The following is a 15,647-nucleotide window of genomic DNA, read 5'->3' on the forward strand; positions in this document are numbered from 1 at the left end:
TCCTCCCCCTCTCGAATGTTCAGCACCAGCAACAAGCTCATCCGAGTCGACTTCCCCGAGGGGCTATCTCGAGTCTATACTGCAGGAGACACCGTCAAAGGGACTGTCAATCTCACGCTCGCTTCAGCCCAATCGAAGATGAACGGGGAACAGAAAGCTCTCAAGATGGCCTCTGTCGTCGCCAAACTCAGAGTCGTTCAGGTCTCGACCTACTACAGGACTCAAGGGGCTTCCAACAACAGTCGGGGTGAGTTCGAAAGTAACAGCACAAGCATAGGCAGAAAGAGAGGAGGAGAGGCGAACGGGAGCTCATCGATTTGGTTTGACTCGCTTAAAACAGAGGGAAGAGTCGAGACGGTTCGACTGGTCTGTTCGCTTTCCTGTATTTTCCGATTCCTGGTAGAAACTGACCAGCTGGCCTTTCCGTTCTTCAGTACTCGGACGACAAAACTCTGTGGGAAGCTCGAGCCCAACCTCTTCCCGACCCAAATCTCCCTCCTCCCACAATTCAGCTCCCTTTTCACTTCATCCTACCTCCAGTCGAGCTCAGTCTACCTCCTAGCTTCGAAGGAGGTACAAGAGGAGGCAGTGCTCTGGGTCATCAAGTCGGGAGGATCGCTTGTGAGTTCCAAAGGCTCTGCTTTCTTCCCGCGGTTCGCTGACACTTTCCGTTCTCCTTTCTCCTCAGATTTCATCAAAATCACTGGGAAGAAGGCTGCGTTGCTCTCTATAGACGAGAGAGTTGTTCTTCCTTTCATCTACATGTGCGTTGCTCTTCGACCTCTCTCTATGCTCGACGAACTCGTGCTGACCTTCGACGCGTTCGTATCAGGCAACCCTCTCTCGTTCACCCTTTTCACCTGCCTCCACCTCTGCTCCCTCATCCTTCAACCGAGAAAGGGGTCGTCTCTCCAAATCCTCCGCCCCCGCCAACTCAACAGGATGGCTTCCGTACCACCGTGGCGGAAGCCGAGTTTCGACAGTCGATGTTTGGGAAGAAGTCGCGTGTTGTTGTCAAGGTGCGCTTCTTCGTCTTCAAGTGTGTCGATAATCGTTTCAGCTGATGCCTCACTCTCTTCTCTTCCCTCACTTCACTACCGTCTCGCAGCTCTCCCTTCCCTCGATCCATGCTCTCCCTCGCAACCACCCCGTCCCGTACCACCTCTCGATCCTCCTCCTCGCTCCTCCGGGAAGACCACCTCCTCAACTCAAACTTCCTTCGATATCCAGCCTAGAGCTCACCCTCGTCCGAGACGTCTTCGCCAAAGCTCACGGAGAGAACCAGAGCTTCTCCCAAACTGTCGGCCCTCTCCTCGACCTCAGAACGGAACCGAGGACGTGGTACACTCCTCCGGAATGGAAACGAGACCGAGGGGAAAGCAGATGGGGTGGAGAGATAGTAGTGGCTGGGGAGTTGATGATCGGAGGAGCTGCTGTACCGAGCTTCAGCGTCGGGAGCACGAGAGGGTTGCTGGCGTGCGACGTGAGTTTTCGACGCGACGGAACCCCACTTTCTCCCCTTCCTTCTCTTCTGTGGAGCTGACATGCCGTTTCATCTTTCAATCTTACAGTATCACGTCAGTTTGAAAGTTCGTCTCTTCCCTCGCTTCTCCCTTTCGTCGACGCGTCCAAGCTGACTTCTCTCCTCGCCTCGTTCCTTCATCTCTCAGCTCCCACTCCGAGGTTCTCGAAACGATCTCAAAGTCGATCCTTTCATGCCTATTGTCGTCACCTCCAACGTCCACTCGGGAGAGAAGATTCAGCAGGGGCAGCAGCAAAACGGAACCTCAACGACCAATCAGGAATCAGTCGACCTTCCTCCTTCGTATCTCGAGATTGATCTCAAGTTCGGAGAGGACGTGAAGGAGAAGAGATCCCAGCCCTCGAGGCAGACGGAAGGGATAGTGTAGCCTAGCTTTGGTAGCGGTTTGGATTGGAGAGGAGAGGGACGATCTTGATGAACTTACGACCTGCAGTCGAGGCGTCTTTCCGTCGTTTCGTTTGTCTCTCATCCCTCGCCTCGTTCCTCGCACCGTTCCTCTCCGGCCCATATCAGAGCCCTAGCTTGATTCAACGCAACGCATCCCATCAAGAGCACGTCAACTGATCTCCTCCTCCCTCTCCAAACGCCTTCCCCAAACTCAACCCAGCCGAAAGAACCATCACCAGCATCCCGAACGCCGTACAGATCCAGGCTGGGATTTTGGTCATGGAGAGGTTGGGTGCGTCGGAGAGTTTGATGAAGCAGGCGGCGGGGAACTGAGCAAGTGAAGGAGAGAGAGAAGGGTCAGCGAGACCAGATGAGGCGAGAGAGGAGGGAGGCAAAAACGAAAGAGACGTACGACGAAGGCTAACACTGTGGCTGAGAGTCCTCCTGTGAGTTCTAGTACGATTCCGAGATCTGAAGAAGGAAGAAGAGGGAAAGGGAGGCGAGGTCAGCGACGCGTCTGTTCGGACGAGGTTTCGTTCGGGAGAAATGAGCGTACCGCAGGTCATGAGAGAGATGAACATTGTCGAGAAGACAACAGCAGTTGTGATGATCACGTGGCGCCTGCAGGAAGAAGCAAGGACGGTAGAAGGGTCAGCGTTCGCCCGATTTGACTTGCTCGATGGATCGAGAACGAAGAAAGGGAGAGAAGGAAGAAGAACTCACTTCTGACTGAACTCAGCGTCGGCGTAGAAGTAGGATTCGATGACCTTTGAAAGAGGAAGCGAGCGGGACGAAACAGGTGAGCTCTTCGAAGCGAAACGAACGAGGGCGACCCAGAAGGAGAATCGAGCGAACCTCTCTACAAACGAACGCCTCCAGCGGCAGCGTTGTAAACATGTTGAGTCCGAAGCACAGTCGAGCGATGTTGATCAGGATATCGTTTTGAGGAAAATTGTTGAGGATGTTGGCCTGAACGAGACGAGACAACAGAGGTCAGCGCTCGAAGGGAGGGAGAGCTTCGACGAACGAGAGGAGACGAACTTGGGTCTTGTCCGTGAAGACGAGAAACCCAGAGAGAGCCATAGCAACGCACGCTACGAGCGAGATGGCTGTTGAGATGTGGGTGACGTAGGCGAAACGGTCTGAGAATGAAAACGGAGAGGAACGAAAGTCAGGACCGAGATCTCGAGCAGGCCGACGGAGGACGAAAGAGGAGAAGGCGGAAATGAACCTACCTAGTGTAGGTGTTTGAAGACTTCCGTAAATGAGAAGTGAGTTGTGGTGGCAAACCTGGAAGGGGAGAGGAAAGACGCGTCGTGTCAGCCGAACCGTTCGCTCCAAATTCGCCATATTCGGATACGCTGAAGAGAGCTGGTGACTCACGAATGCAAAACTGATGACTCCAATGGCCTCGAAGACTCTAGGACGAATGAACGTGAACCGCTCGCTCGACGAGCCCATCATCTCCGGCGAGACCCTCGATCCTTCGATCAAAACCGAGCAGACGATCACGAGCATTCCGAAGAGAGCTACAGAAAGACCAAATGCGAAGAGTCGATGATGAGCATTCGAAAGGGAGGCGAGAGAGGAAGACGGGGAGGAAGAGACGAACCGATGCCCGACGCCTTCGACAGTTTCGAGATATCTCGATGCAGGGAGAGAGGGTATGAAACAGCGGCCGTTGCGAGGAAGATCACAAAGGATCGGTCGACGAATAGCGAGAGGACTGGGACGGAGTGGAGGAAGGGGAAGACGAAAGCGATAACGTGAGGGATGGTGTCGCCTGGAAAAGAGGAAAGGGTAGACGCGACACCAGTTTCAGTCTCGGTACGACTACTTCGACAGTCGACTACGCAGAAGAGATGTACTGACCGATAATGACTCCAAAAGCACACATCCCTCCAAAAGCAAAAGCGAATTGAAAGAACGAAACTCCGGCTCGACCTGGTTGACCGAAGCAGTGGCCCATGATCTAATTCGCCGCAAACAAAGCGAGAGTCAGCAACCAGTACAGCGTAACGAAGAGTGAATAGAAGAGGGACTGACCTCTATATACGAATTCCTACCCGAGAGCTTCGCGTTCAAAACGATGAGTCTAATCGTCCAGTCGGTGACGAGACAGAGGACGACGAGCAGCGCCAAACCCGTCACGAAGCCAGCTTCAGCGACGGCGTAAGGGAGTCCGATGATACCTGAGGAATCGACAAAGAAGACACGTGAAGAGGGTTCAGCTTTTGGGAGGGAAGAAGGGTTTGAAGGTCGCGTCGCAGTTTCCGAGCTGGGCTGAAAGCGATGAAGGGAGAACGCAAGCTCACCAGCTCCTAGGATTGAGTTAGCCCTGCGAGAAGAAAGTAGAGAGAAGTAAGTTTATCGATCTCATTCCGGCTAGCTCCATATTAGTTCCAGAAGGAAGCTCCTGGACTGACATGTTGGCGATTCCAGAGACCATCCCTCCTCCCTTCTTCAACCACTCTGGCCGATCATCCTCCTCCTCCCCTTCTGCTCCAGCTCTCCTCCTTCCACCCGATGCTCCAATGATCCCTCTCCCTCCCGTTCCAGTTCCAGATCCGTCTTGACTTCTCCGTAGCGAGTTCGAGAGAGGGCCGACGAGGAGAGGGACGTGAGAGGAAGCGTTGATGGTTGCGGACGAGCCGTTGGAATCCATCTCCTCGTCGTCGAGGTCGTATTCTGAAAGAGAAACAGACGGCGAGGGCGAGAGGCAATGTTAGGGTTAGCTCTACAGGTCGTGAAGGAGTTCGAGAGGAAGGATGGAGGTCGTTCTCTGAGAGAGATCCCAGAACGAGGTGAGCTCGTTCCCTTCCTTCCTTCGATGAGCTCGAGACGAAACGTACCTAGTTCTCTGCTCTGTATTGTACTCCTCAGAGGCATTCTCGCTCCTGCACTATACGATGGGCTCACACTCCTCAGCTCCATCTCATCCCGTCCTTCTCCTTCTTCTCTATCGTCCGAGTAAGGGACGAGTCCGTCGACCGTCGAAGGGGGTGGCTGCTGGCCTCTCGCGGTTGTTTCCGTGGGCGTAGAGTCGTCGTCCTCGTCGTCGAGAGAGAAAATGTCGCTGTTGGTGTTCAGAAGAGGGAGCTGACTGTAGGTGGGCTGAGAGGGTGCCATCCGGAAACGAAAAACTGAACGAGGCGTCACTGTTGGGAGGGAGGGAGAGGGAGAGAGGGAGGAGCGAAACAGTTCAGCTTCCAACCTCCATCATCTCCCTCCTTCCTTCCTTCAAGATGACCTCTTCATCCATCACTCCATCGGAATTGGCTTCTTTGATGGGCTTGTCGCCCGGTCTCGATGGCCCTGCAGGTCCTGTGATGACCTCGGAAGAAGCGACGAAAGTGAATCGGCTCATCGTGGTGAGTGAGGTCGTGCTCCCTTCTTCCTCTCGTTTCTCTCCTCTTTCTTGCTCTTCTCTTCGATACTAGAAACGTATCCTGACAGAGTTTTATACCGTCGTAGGCATCGGATCTGAGTCAAGAATTCTGGGTTGGTTTTACACTCGTCTCTCCCCCAGAACGGCCCCGTCTCCCTCGCTCGCTCGCCTGTATCTCACTGATCTTCTCTTCCTCCCCTTCGAATGCAGGCAGCCTTCTGTTCAGATTACCTTCCCTCTCTTCATCGCACCCTTCTTGCTGGCGTTGAAGCGGCCGCCTTGATCGAACCAAGCTTTAGTAGGCTTCAATCGTTTTACATCCTCTCCCCAATCATCAACGCTTTCAATGCGGCAGCAATCTCCTCTCACAACTGGCACAGGTTCGTTCGAGAACATTCTTCGGACGTGCGAGACACCTTTTGGACCGTTCTGAGATCTCTGAAGAGATTCCCGTTGGATGTAGCTGAAGTGAGTTCGTTTCCTTTCTCGTTTCTTGCCTCATCCTCGTCGACGCGTTCCTCTTCACCCCTCCGTTTCTTCCTCCCGATTCCAAAAAGCGCCGTAGCACCGTGACTGACTGTTTTCTACTCCAATCTCGATTCAGATCGACCACATCCCCAAATCCTGTCTCACCAATATCGGCTTGATCCTCGCGATTCTCGCTGAAGTCTTCGCTGCCGACCCGCCCTTGAGCCAGAAGGACCTCCCCTCCTTCTCAGCCGAGGAAAAGAGAGCTATCTCTCTTCGGCTACCTCTCCTCTCCTCCTCTTCCGACCGTATCCCTCCTTCGGACGTGCACATCGTGTCCTACATCCAGGAATTGACGATGCAGGAGTGGGATCTGGTCGCCTGGACATCGAGGTTCAGCTCCGAGAACTGGGAGATATGTGCCCTTGCTCTCTCGGGGCCCAACGTAACAACTTCATGTTGTAAGGCCTCGGAAATGAAGGTGTGTGCTCGAGTGAGTTCGCGACGTCGTCTCCTTCTCTCTTACCTCTCTTAGCTTCTTCGCTCTCGTCCCTGACTGGCTCTTCCCTCGTTTTTCTCCGTTTCGACAATCAGTGTCTCTCCTCTCTCTACTGCTCAAGGGGTCAGTACTACTGTACAAACTCCTTCTCTCCTTTCTACGTCTTCCTCTCGCGTCGTCGATCGACTCCGCCCCGCTGATTGTTCCGTTCTCGTCCTACTTCCCGTCCACAGAACATCAAAAACTCGATTGGAAACGTCACAAGAAGCTCTGCTTCCCTGCTGGGTGGTGAGGGAGGACGGAGGGAGGGAGATTCGGTTGTCGGAATCGGTCGCGTCGTCGCATGCAGGAGGGAGTTTTGACGTCGAGAAGTTCTGCTTCAAATGGATTTCATCCTTTCATGACACTCAGTTTCTACGCTTGAGACTTCTCTCTTCTAGACTCCATCGGCAAGCACCCCTGTCGGAAAGAAAGAAATCAAACTGCAAAGAATGAAATCAAACTGAATCCGAAGCTCTGATCAGCTCGATCTCGTTCCCACTCCTTCCTCACCCCCTTCTTGCTTGCTTGTGCTCGGCCCCCTTCTTTCTTCTTGTATACCCTCCGCCCCCACCCCTCCCTTTCCGACCTTTCGTCAATTCCGATCTCTCAGTGCTCTCCTCCCTCCTTCGCCTTCTCTTGCCCGCTCTCTTGCCCGCCACTCCTCTCCCTCCCTTCTCCTCTTCCTTCTTCTTCGCTCAAGGCAAGGATCGTACTAGACCATGGTCAGTCGAAGTCTCTCACCCTTTCTTACTATCTGAGTAGACACATGCTAACCTTCTCCCTTTCTTTTGACTGAACGAAACGCAGGGTGTTCCCTCCCTCTGGAAGGAGCTGACCCCGTCAAACTCCTCGACCCTCGTCGAGCTCGCCTGGAAGGATGGTTTTCTCCAACCCGATGGAAGTCGTCATCTCAAACTAGGTATAGATGCTAGGTCAGTTCTTCCACCCTCCCTTGCGATCTCGCTGGTCGAAAAAGAGGACATGTTGACTGACGCTCTCCCCCTCCCTCTCCCTTCCTTTCCTCCCTTTCGTTGTTCTTCCTCTAGCATCTGGCTCTTTCAAGTCAAAACCGCCAACTCGGACTATCCTCTCCATGCACTCTTCTACCGACTCGCTTCCCTCTTTCGACTCCCCATTCGCCCCTTGTTCGTCTTCGATGGGAACGCTCGTCCGGACGTCAAGAGAGGGAAGACGGTGCCCAAAACGACGAAGGGAGGAGGGATGGCGAACGAGAGGGCGTTCAGAGAGATGATTGACGCTTTTGGGTTCGATTCGTGGACTGTGAGTACATGCTGGGTTTGCTGGGTTTGGGGCAGAGTGGGTGTATGCGTGGAGGGAACGGGAAGGGGAGGAGAGGAAGGAGAGGTCGAGCTGACCTTTGCTTTCTTCTCTCGTTCTGTCGCTTCAGGCTCCTGGAGAAGCCGAGGCAGAGCTCGCTTATCTCAGTTCGGAAGGTTCCCTAGATGCTGTTCAGACGGAGGACGTAGATGTGTTGATCTTTGGCGCGACCGTGGTGTACGTCAGGTGAGTTTGAGGGAAGGGGAGGGAGGAGGAGAGAGCTCGAGACTCGTTGCTGATCGCTGCTCTTTTCCAACTTCTTCAGCACCAAATCCAAGAAGGGATACCTCGTCGACTTTCAGGTCTACGATCTCATTGACCTTGAGGAAGTCCATCAAACTAGCCATCACTCGCTCGTCCTCGCTGCTCTCATGTCGGGGGGAGACTACGATCAGGTTTGTTCTGTTCTCTCTTGCTCTTCCCTCTTTCTCTTCATCTTGCACACCGATCTGATCTTCATTTCCAATCTCTCCTTCCTCTCCTACAGAAGGGATCCAAGCAGTTCGGTCCCAAGAAGGCTCTCGCTCTCGGTCGAGCAGGATTCGCAGATCAGCTCTACGACGCGTACAACAAACTTCCTCGCTCAGAGTTCACCAACGTCTTCCTCCCTCGCTTCCGAACCAACATCTGCGAGGAGCTTCGAACCAACTCTACTGGCTTCCTCGGCAAAAAGTTCAAGGCCGACGCCGATCTCCTCGCCTCGTCAGACACCTTCCCAGACGTCTCGATCCTGGAACAATACGTCCATCCCATCACCTCTGGAACGACCGGACAAGCTCGATGGCCTGGGTTCCACGGGAAGGAGAGTCGAGGAGCTCTGGATGGACTTGGACTCGCCGACCTCGGAAGGATTATGGAGAGGGAGCTGAAGTGGGAAGGGAAGGACGTCGTGCTGAAGCGAGGGTGTGCTCGGATCTGGGAGGGAGCCGTCAGGAGAGCGATGATGCAGGAGATCGACCAACCTGGGACTTGGTCAAGGGAGTGTGAGAGGTTAGGGTTGACGCCGCTACCTTCTTCTTCGTCGGGAAACCATCGGATGGACGAGTTCTTCGATCCCGTCGGACACGACCCTTCGACCTCGACTTCCCTCCCCAGCCGACGACGATCTGGAGAGAGCGACGACGACCAGGAAGAGAAGAAGAGGAAACCTGGATCTCGACCGTTCGGAGACTCGTACGCCTTCCTTCTCAACATCAAGAAGAAGCGTCTTCACGCCAACACCGGAGAAGCTCTCGAGGAGTACCAATGCGTCTTCGACACGTCTCGGTTCAACGTCGAAACCGTCCACGGCCTCACCAACGGAGGAATCATCGATCCCTCGGACGTCAAACCTCGCTCCTTCTCTTCGGCTCCCTCATTAAGCCAACCTCGAGCTGGTCCGTCGTCGTCCAAAGTCAAGGGCAAGGGCAAAGGTCGAGCTCCTCGTCGCGTCGCCTCGGATCCCGAAATGGAGGAGGAGGAAGAACAGGACGAGGACTTCACGAACGACATGGAATACGCCAACGCTCACTCTTCTCTCGCCGAGGCTTCCCATCGTGATGGGGACTTCCAGCCGTCGGGAGGACGAGAAGATGCGTCCGGTGAAGAAGGAGGGGAGAACGACGACGACGAGGAAGGCTCCTCCTCTCCCTCCGGCAAACCTCGCTCCAAATCCAAATCCAAGCCTACTCCTCCCTTCAACCCAACCGCCCCCGTCATCCTCTGGATCCCAGCTCTCATCCTTCAGCTCACCCATCCCGACAAGATCGCAGAGTTCGAGGGACTCGTCGCCTTCAAGGAGCAGAAGAAGAAGGATCTCCTCGCCGCGAAGGTCGAGCGAGCGAGGGTGAAGGAAGCGAAGGCGGAGGAGTTGAGGCAGGGAGCTGGGTTGATGAACTCCTGGGTGACGAAGGGAGTCAAGCCGAGACCGATGGAGAAGGGGAAGGGGCAGGAGAAGGAGGTTGTTCGAGCACCGTCGTTGTCGAGTGGAGGAGGATCGGCTCGAGGAGGTTCAGCAGCTCCCTCACGAAACTCGTCAAAGGGATCGGTACCTCCTCTCGCTGAGGTCATCGACATCTCAGACGACTCGGAGGACGAACGACAGGCTCCTCTCCCCAAATCTCCCTCGCCCAAACGAACCACATCTTTCCGACGCGTTCCCTCTCGACTCCCCGACTTTCCTCCTCCCGTTGCTTCCTCCTCCAAGCTTCCCGTCGCCTCCTCCTCTACACTCAGATCCCTCCAACCTACGCTCTCAGCCTCCTCATCCACCTCTCATTCGGATCGACCTCACCCCTCCAAACTCCAAAAACGATCCCCTCTCAAACGAACCCTCTCAGCCCTTTCCGCCTCCATCCCAGACACTCTCTCCGACGACGAGTTCGACGACGGATTCCCTCTCGACGCGTTCGACGCCAATCCAGCCTTCAACTTGGGAACTCCCGACAGGAAACGACGAGCTGTGGCTTCAGGATCCACCTCGGGAGCTCCGTACAGTCCTGCGAGGAGACTCTCTCCGATGAGGAGTCTCTCGCCGAGTCCTGCGACGAAGAGGTCGGGGATGGAGAAGGGCAGGAAGGGGAAGGAGAGGGAAATGGATTCCCTTCCTCTTCAAGGTGGACTGTCGAGGTCGAAGTTGAAACTAGGAGGAGGAGTCAAGCAGGAGATCTTCGATCTCGATTCGGACGCAGAGGAGGCCAACACCAAACCCAAGCTCGGATCCACTCCCCTCGCTTTCTCCTCCCCTCCTCCTCGACCCAAACCTCGCTCGTCACCGTCCAAGAGGAACCTCGGATCTTTACCGCCCCAGTCCTCGTCGTCCCGAAACAAACTCCCGCCTCTCAAGAGCAGACCCGACGTCTTCTCCTCGACCACCTCCTCCCTCACCGCTTCCTCCTCCACCACATCCATCTCTTGTCTGAGGAAGCCGACCAAACCTACCTACGTTGAGATGGATGACGACTGAACGTTGTAGATCTCTTCTCTATCTTTGGTTTCGATCTCGAATCTCTCTCGATCTTTGTGCTTTTTGGGCCTTCGTTTTTGTCTCTCTGCTCGTGCTCTCGTTCTCTGTTTTCCCCTTGCCTGCTCTGTGATCATCTTCTTTCGCCTTTTCTTTTACCCATCCTCCTTTTGCTTACCTCCCTTCACGCGTTCTCCTCCCTCTCCTTTCTCTCACTTCGATCGGCGCGTCTCGTTTTTTCTCTCTCTCCTTGCTGTTTGATCATTGTGTTGCGAATTGCTCTCTAATGCTCGTGTTCGTTCTCTGAAAGGTGGTGAAAGATGGGTAGCAGAGAGAGCGAGAAGAGCGAGAACAGAGAGATTGCTCTAGAAATCGACACCAAAAGAAGAAAGCGACGCTGACTCGAGCCATGCCGGAGGACCGAGCTTGAAGCTGGACGTTCTCGTTCTCGAGTTCGAGAATCCGTTGGTTGTCGAAGCGAGGCGAGGGTATTCTGAGGCGGTGTGGAAGGAGGAGAGGACATGGCGACCGAAGAAGGGAGGAAGGGAGGGAAGGAGACAAATGTCGTTGAAGGTCAACTTGAGATTCCCTTCCTTCCTCCTTCTCCTTCTCTTCCAACGGCCACGATTCAACTTCAAGAATGACCACTCACAACCCTTCACCCTCCTACTCTACCAGACCTCTCTTCGGTGGAGCTCTCACCATCTCGTTACCTACGAATCTCATCGATGCGAGGTTCGTTCCTTCCTCCCTTCTCTTGAGCTCAACCAACACGAAGCTGACCTCCTTCCCCTTGTTCTTCCTTGAAGCGATCTCCGTCAAGTTCCAGATACTCAAGAAGTCTTCCTCTCTCCCGACTCGGACATCTCCTACATAATCGAAATCCTTCAACAGGTCGAAGGAGACGAGTGTGAAGCCGTAGCAAAGTTCGTTCCCTTCCTCCCCTCCCGTCCTCGTCGTTTCTCTCCCTCTCGCTCCTTTGAAAACTTCTTATAGACCCTCTGAACCTCGTTCTTAATCCCCTAGGTTCCACTTCTCCTCCTTAGAGCACGACAACTCCTCCGTCTCCTCCCAAATCCTCGCTTTCAACGCTCCTCCCTCTTCCTCCTCCAGCCCAACCACCTTCTCCTCCCTCCCTCCCTCCCCACCGAACCAACCCCCGCTGGCTACGCTCAAGGGAACGCAGGTCGTCCCCAAGTTCGGGAAGGGTGCCGGAGAGGAAGTTTGTATCTTTTTGGGAGTGTGGAGGGTTGGAGGTGAGTTTCTCGTTTCGTCGTTTCGTCTTCACGTCGTCGCTTCCCTGTGGAAAGGGCTCGTCGACCTGGATTAGGTTCCAAAGGAATCTGACTCGCTTCTACTCCTCATTTCGCTGATCCAGGCAAGAAAACGGACATCCTCTTGACGGTGAACTGTCCGGAGGAGCAGTTGAGAGCGTTCGGGGAGAAGGTGTTTGAGGAGGCGACGAGATCGTTCAAGGTTGTGGAGTGGGGGCTTTTCGCTGATTGATTTTTTTCGATGAGGATACTCTGCTGAGCGTCGACGTGGATGAGAGGCGAGATTTTGAATGGAAGTGCGAGGAAGAGGCTTGTGGGAAGAGTGGGAGTCGACGAGCGAGGGATCGGACGCGTTTCTCGTTCTTTCGTCTCTCGATCCTCGTCTTCTCAGAAAACTCGTTTTTGGAAGCTGTTTTCGATCAAGAGCCTTTACCTTCGACTCGCTCGGTTGACTCAGAAACATACCAATCCTAACGAAAAGCTCTCTTCGGATCCAAAAAATCCAGAGGCGAGGATGCTAACGAGACCCTCCTCCTCCTCTGCCGCCCAACACCCACCTTCCCCTCCCCTCCCCCCCCTCCTTCCTCTCACAATGGCTCCTTCAGATCAAGGTAAGCTGTCCCACTCCACCCTTACTCTTTCATTCTTCGTACTGACCCCTTTGGATCCCTTCTTAATAGACAACATCGACCTCTATGGCCCTGACGATACCGACCTTTGTGAGCACCTCCTTCTCCTTCCCTTCTCCTTCCCCCATTCCTTCCCTCTCCCGTCTCTCACCCATCCATCCACCTCTCTCTCTCTCTCTCGTTTGCCCCTATCCTGACCTCCTTCTCTCCCTCTTTCTTTCTTTATAGACGGCGACGACGACGACCCTCTGATGGTCGAGGAGGATCCTGCTCCTCCTCCTGCCGCTGCTGCTGCTGCTTCCCTTCCTTCCTCCACCGCTCCCGCTGCTGCTTCCACCACCACCTCGACTCTCGCTCCTCTCCCTTCGATCCCCAAGAAGGTTCCTTCCCAGCAACCCGTCGCTTCTGGATCAGGAGGAGCTCAAGGAGGAGGAGGAGACGACGTCGTGATGCGTCCGAGCGAGATGCCTGACGAAGGGTTAGTCTAGATCTCGTTTTTCTTTTGCTTTGTTGTTTTCTGCGCTCGCGCTCGCTTCGTTGGTTGCATCCCCTCCTAGTGGGGATGAGTCTGTTCCGGTGAAGGAGTATTTCGTCTTTGAAGGGTGTAGTTTCGTTGGTCGTTCCCTTCGACGCCGTGGAGGAGACCTTTCGTCTTTCCCTCCACGATTCCTTTCTTTCCGTATCTCTTCCTATGAGTCTCGGAGGCATTCGCTGTACCTACCTAGGAGGGGATATCTACCCCCTCATCCGTGGTTTCGCTCGTTTCTCTCGCTCTACCCTTCGTCTCTCTCCTTCCCTCCTTCCCATCGCTTCCTCCTTCGCCCACCTCCCCGAGCGGCTTCGTTTCGTCGCTACTCTCGCTATCGCTACAAAGCAGCTCTCCTCGCTTACGCTAGACTTCAACCACCTAGCGTTCAAACAAACCTTCCCTCTCTCTCTCTGCTCAACCCAACCTTCCCATCGTCTTTCAGCCCTCTCCCTTCCTCTGTTCCGAATCACACTCCTCCCGTTTCTAGCTTGGTCGTCGTACTAGCAGCAGCAGCTTTCCTTCGTTCTTAGGTTGCTGATATTCAAACACTTCCCCTCCCCAAACCCCGTCTTTCTCTCTCTGTGCGAACGTGTTGAATCGAATCGAACAGCAAGATGTTCATCGGAGGCTTGAACTGGGAGACGACCGATGGTGATTAGCCCTCTCTTCTTCCCTTTCGCTAGCTTTCAGTTTGTAGCAATCGTTTTTACTGACTCCTTCCGTTTTTGCTTTTTTAACTCTTCAACTTCTTCCTTCTCATTTTTCGTTCGTTCCGCTCGTTTTTCTCGTCGTCGTTCCTCTTTCTTCTCCCTCCCTCCGTCCGTCCCTCCTCGGCTTCGTCCCTCGTCTTCGCCTTCGGCTCGCCAGAATCCCTCAAGGCCTACTTCGCTCAGTTCGGATCCATCGATCACTGCACCATCATGCGAGATCCTACGGGACGCTCGAGAGGATTCGCGTTCCTCACCTACTTCGAGAAGGAGAGCGTCGACAAGGTTGTCGCTCAGCACTCGCACACGGTTGACGGGAAGGTTGTGAGTTCTCGAGTCCTCTCTCTCTCTCTTTCGTCGTTCTCAACCTCTCGCAACGTTCCTTCTCGACGTTTCGCTGATTTTCTCTTTCGTTCGTCCTCACTCCATCCAGATCGACCCCAAACGCGCCATCCCCCACCAAGAGCACAAGCGAGCCTCCAAGGTCTTCATCGGAGGTTTGCTTCCTTCCACCACCACCGAAGTCGTCAAGGAGTACTTTTCCCAGTTCGGAGTCGTCCTCGACGCTCAGGTCATGGTCGATCGAGAGTCCGCCAGGAGCAAAGGGTTCGGGTTCGTCACGTTTGCGGACGAGACGGGGTGCGACAAGTGTTTGGCTATCGGGATGGTCGAGATTGAGGGGAAGCAGGTGTGTTATGAGTTTCTACTTTTCTCTTCGCTTTCGTTTTGGAGGAAGGAAGGAGCCGTCGAAGAAGGAAGGAAGAGAGGAAACGCGTCCCTCCCGTCTCGTTCTCGTTCTCGTTCTCGTTCTTCTCTCGCTGACCTCTCCCTCCCTCCCTCCCTCCCTTCCTCTCATCAGGTCGAAGTCAAACGAGCCCAACCCCGAGCCGGTCGAGACGGGAACCCCAACAACCCCGGTCAAAACCAAAACAACCAGAACCGTCAAGGAGGTCTCCCCGGTCGACCAGGAGAGTACCGACCTCAACCGCTCATGAACAACCTCGGAGGCTCAGGGATGCAGATGCCCATGGGAGGAGGAGGAGGAGCGGGGATGATTGGTGGGTTCCCTGGTGGAGGGATGATGGGAATGGGTGGGATGGGGGGAGGGATGGGAATGGGGATGGGAGGAATGGGAGGAATGGGGATGGATCAGAATGCGATGCAGCAGATGTATCAGAGGATGATGTGAGTAGCGCGTTCTCTCTATACGTCTTGCCGAGTTTTATGGGCTGGACTTTGAAGAGACGAGACGAGGCGCGTTTTTGTTTCGGTTCGTCGGAGTTCGAGCGCTGACCTTCCTTTGGTTTTTGTTTTCGCTCGTTCGTGTTCGCAGGGGAGGAGGAATGATGCCTAACCAGATGAACATGATGGGTGGGGGTGGGCCGAGACCTGGGATGATGAAGTACGTTCTAGTTCTTTTTTTTTCGATTAACGAGGAGTTGGACGAGGAAGAGGAGCGTTCGACGCGTCTCGTTTCGAGCCCTCTTCTCTCTCCCTCTCGTCCCAAGCCCTCATCGACCGATCGCTCGAGCTGACCCTCTCCCCTCCCTCTCTCTCTCCCTCTTTTTGTTCCTCTCTCCTCCAGCGGAGCCATCAACCCCTCCTTCCAACAACAACAGCTCCCCAACCCCCTCGCCGGAGCCGTCTCCCCTCTCAACAACCCTGGTTCCCCTGCCGCCGCTGGAGCCGCTGCTCTTCGACCTCAACAACAGCAGCAGCAGCCTCAGATGATGAACAACGGGATGGGAGGAATGGGAATGAACGGGATGGGAGGGATGGGCATGGGTGGGATGGGTGGGATGGGAGGGATGGGGATGATGAACCCGCAGATGATGGGAATGATGGGAATGGGAGGGATGGGTGGGATGGGTGGTGGAAGGGGGATGATGGGAGGGTGAGTTT

The 15,647-nt window shown here is 54.6% G+C and overlaps 6 protein-coding genes across 6 annotated transcripts; 5 read left to right on the forward strand and 1 right to left on the reverse strand.

The window, feature by feature from the left end:
- Positions 1-598: 598 nt before the first annotated feature.
- On the forward strand, positions 599-2,076 carry BDY24DRAFT_395487 (uncharacterized protein). Its single transcript, XM_076641308.1, has 5 exons — positions 599-764; positions 833-1,019; positions 1,109-1,483; positions 1,572-1,589; positions 1,671-2,076. Coding segments are annotated over exons 1-5 (822 nt in total). The 5' UTR covers positions 599-762; the 3' UTR covers positions 1,911-2,076.
- AVT2 (Avt2p) lies at positions 2,072-5,180 on the reverse strand. The gene is made up of 14 exons (XM_076642841.1): positions 4,783-5,180; positions 4,357-4,618; positions 4,246-4,268; positions 3,977-4,122; positions 3,803-3,902; positions 3,543-3,713; positions 3,314-3,459; positions 3,166-3,220; positions 2,972-3,072; positions 2,786-2,899; positions 2,654-2,697; positions 2,487-2,551; positions 2,343-2,401; positions 2,072-2,259 (listed from the first exon to the last, which is right to left on the reverse strand). Exons 1-14 carry the CDS (start codon positions 5,057-5,059, stop codon positions 2,089-2,091), a joined length of 1,734 nt encoding a protein of 577 aa, XP_076494779.1. The 5' UTR covers positions 5,060-5,180; the 3' UTR covers positions 2,072-2,088.
- Positions 5,074-6,690, forward strand: BDY24DRAFT_395492 (zinc finger MYND domain-containing protein). Its single transcript, XM_076641309.1, has 6 exons — positions 5,074-5,301; positions 5,405-5,431; positions 5,529-5,786; positions 5,923-6,279; positions 6,381-6,408; positions 6,519-6,690. The coding sequence occupies exons 1-6, from the start codon at positions 5,176-5,178 to the stop codon at positions 6,575-6,577; spliced, it is 855 nt and encodes a 284-aa protein (XP_076494780.1). The 5' UTR covers positions 5,074-5,175; the 3' UTR covers positions 6,578-6,690.
- A 133-nt stretch (positions 6,691-6,823) lies between these two features.
- Positions 6,824-10,948, forward strand: BDY24DRAFT_127648 (uncharacterized protein). Its single transcript, XM_076635972.1, has 6 exons — positions 6,824-7,049; positions 7,135-7,259; positions 7,374-7,608; positions 7,736-7,851; positions 7,931-8,060; positions 8,153-10,948. Exons 1-6 carry the CDS (start codon positions 7,047-7,049, stop codon positions 10,607-10,609), a joined length of 3,066 nt encoding a protein of 1,021 aa, XP_076494781.1. The 5' UTR covers positions 6,824-7,046; the 3' UTR covers positions 10,610-10,948.
- A 1-nt stretch (position 10,949) lies between these two features.
- Positions 10,950-12,230, forward strand: MOG1 (Ran GTPase-binding protein MOG1). The gene is made up of 4 exons (XM_076635973.1): positions 10,950-11,341; positions 11,416-11,532; positions 11,633-11,862; positions 11,985-12,230. Exons 1-4 carry the CDS (start codon positions 11,247-11,249, stop codon positions 12,110-12,112), a joined length of 570 nt encoding a protein of 189 aa, XP_076494782.1. The 5' UTR covers positions 10,950-11,246; the 3' UTR covers positions 12,113-12,230.
- A 498-nt stretch (positions 12,231-12,728) lies between these two features.
- Positions 12,729-15,339, forward strand: BDY24DRAFT_127695 (RNA-binding protein). Its single transcript, XM_076635974.1, has 6 exons — positions 12,729-12,987; positions 13,649-13,689; positions 13,906-14,069; positions 14,179-14,433; positions 14,605-14,930; positions 15,079-15,339. Exons 1-6 carry the CDS (start codon positions 12,761-12,763, stop codon positions 15,278-15,280), a joined length of 1,215 nt encoding a protein of 404 aa, XP_076494783.1. The 5' UTR covers positions 12,729-12,760; the 3' UTR covers positions 15,281-15,339.
- The last annotated feature ends 308 nt before the right edge of the window (positions 15,340-15,647 follow it).

This window comes from Mrakia frigida, assembly GCF_051309035.1.
Source record: "Mrakia frigida strain ATCC 22029 unplaced genomic scaffold BDY24scaffold_24, whole genome shotgun sequence".
Lineage (NCBI taxonomy): Eukaryota > Fungi > Basidiomycota > Tremellomycetes > Cystofilobasidiales > Mrakiaceae > Mrakia > Mrakia frigida.

Coding starts and splice junctions, on each gene's coding strand:
- BDY24DRAFT_395487 (XM_076641308.1), top strand. Junction 1,020..1,108: donor AGTCGCGTGTTGTTGTCAAG/GTGCGCTTCTTC, acceptor ACCGTCTCGCAG/CTCTCCCTTCCCTCGATCCA.
- AVT2 (XM_076642841.1), bottom strand. CDS start 5,059: ATGGCACCCTCTCAGCCCACCTACAGTCAGCTCCCTCTTCTGAACACC. Junction 4,123..4,245: donor TAACTCAATCCTAGGAGCTG/GTGAGCTTGCGT, acceptor TCGATTCCTCAG/GTATCATCGGACTCCCTTAC. Junction 3,714..3,802: donor TGCTTTTGGAGTCATTATCG/GTCAGTACATCT, acceptor CCTCTTTTCCAG/GCGACACCATCCCTCACGTT.
- BDY24DRAFT_395492 (XM_076641309.1), top strand. CDS start 5,176: ATGACCTCTTCATCCATCACTCCATCGGAATTGGCTTCTTTGATGGGC. Junction 5,302..5,404: donor AAGTGAATCGGCTCATCGTG/GTGAGTGAGGTC, acceptor ATACCGTCGTAG/GCATCGGATCTGAGTCAAGA. Junction 6,409..6,518: donor CTCTCTCTACTGCTCAAGGG/GTCAGTACTACT, acceptor TCCCGTCCACAG/AACATCAAAAACTCGATTGG.
- BDY24DRAFT_127648 (XM_076635972.1), top strand. Junction 7,260..7,373: donor AAACTAGGTATAGATGCTAG/GTCAGTTCTTCC, acceptor TTCTTCCTCTAG/CATCTGGCTCTTTCAAGTCA. Junction 7,609..7,735: donor TTGGGTTCGATTCGTGGACT/GTGAGTACATGC, acceptor CTGTCGCTTCAG/GCTCCTGGAGAAGCCGAGGC.
- MOG1 (XM_076635973.1), top strand. CDS start 11,247: ATGACCACTCACAACCCTTCACCCTCCTACTCTACCAGACCTCTCTTC. Junction 11,342..11,415: donor ACGAATCTCATCGATGCGAG/GTTCGTTCCTTC, acceptor TCTTCCTTGAAG/CGATCTCCGTCAAGTTCCAG. Junction 11,533..11,632: donor GAGTGTGAAGCCGTAGCAAA/GTTCGTTCCCTT, acceptor TTAATCCCCTAG/GTTCCACTTCTCCTCCTTAG.
- BDY24DRAFT_127695 (XM_076635974.1), top strand. CDS start 12,761: ATGGTCGAGGAGGATCCTGCTCCTCCTCCTGCCGCTGCTGCTGCTGCT. Junction 13,690..13,905: donor GAACTGGGAGACGACCGATG/GTGATTAGCCCT, acceptor TCGGCTCGCCAG/AATCCCTCAAGGCCTACTTC. Junction 14,931..15,078: donor CAGATGTATCAGAGGATGAT/GTGAGTAGCGCG, acceptor TCGTGTTCGCAG/GGGAGGAGGAATGATGCCTA.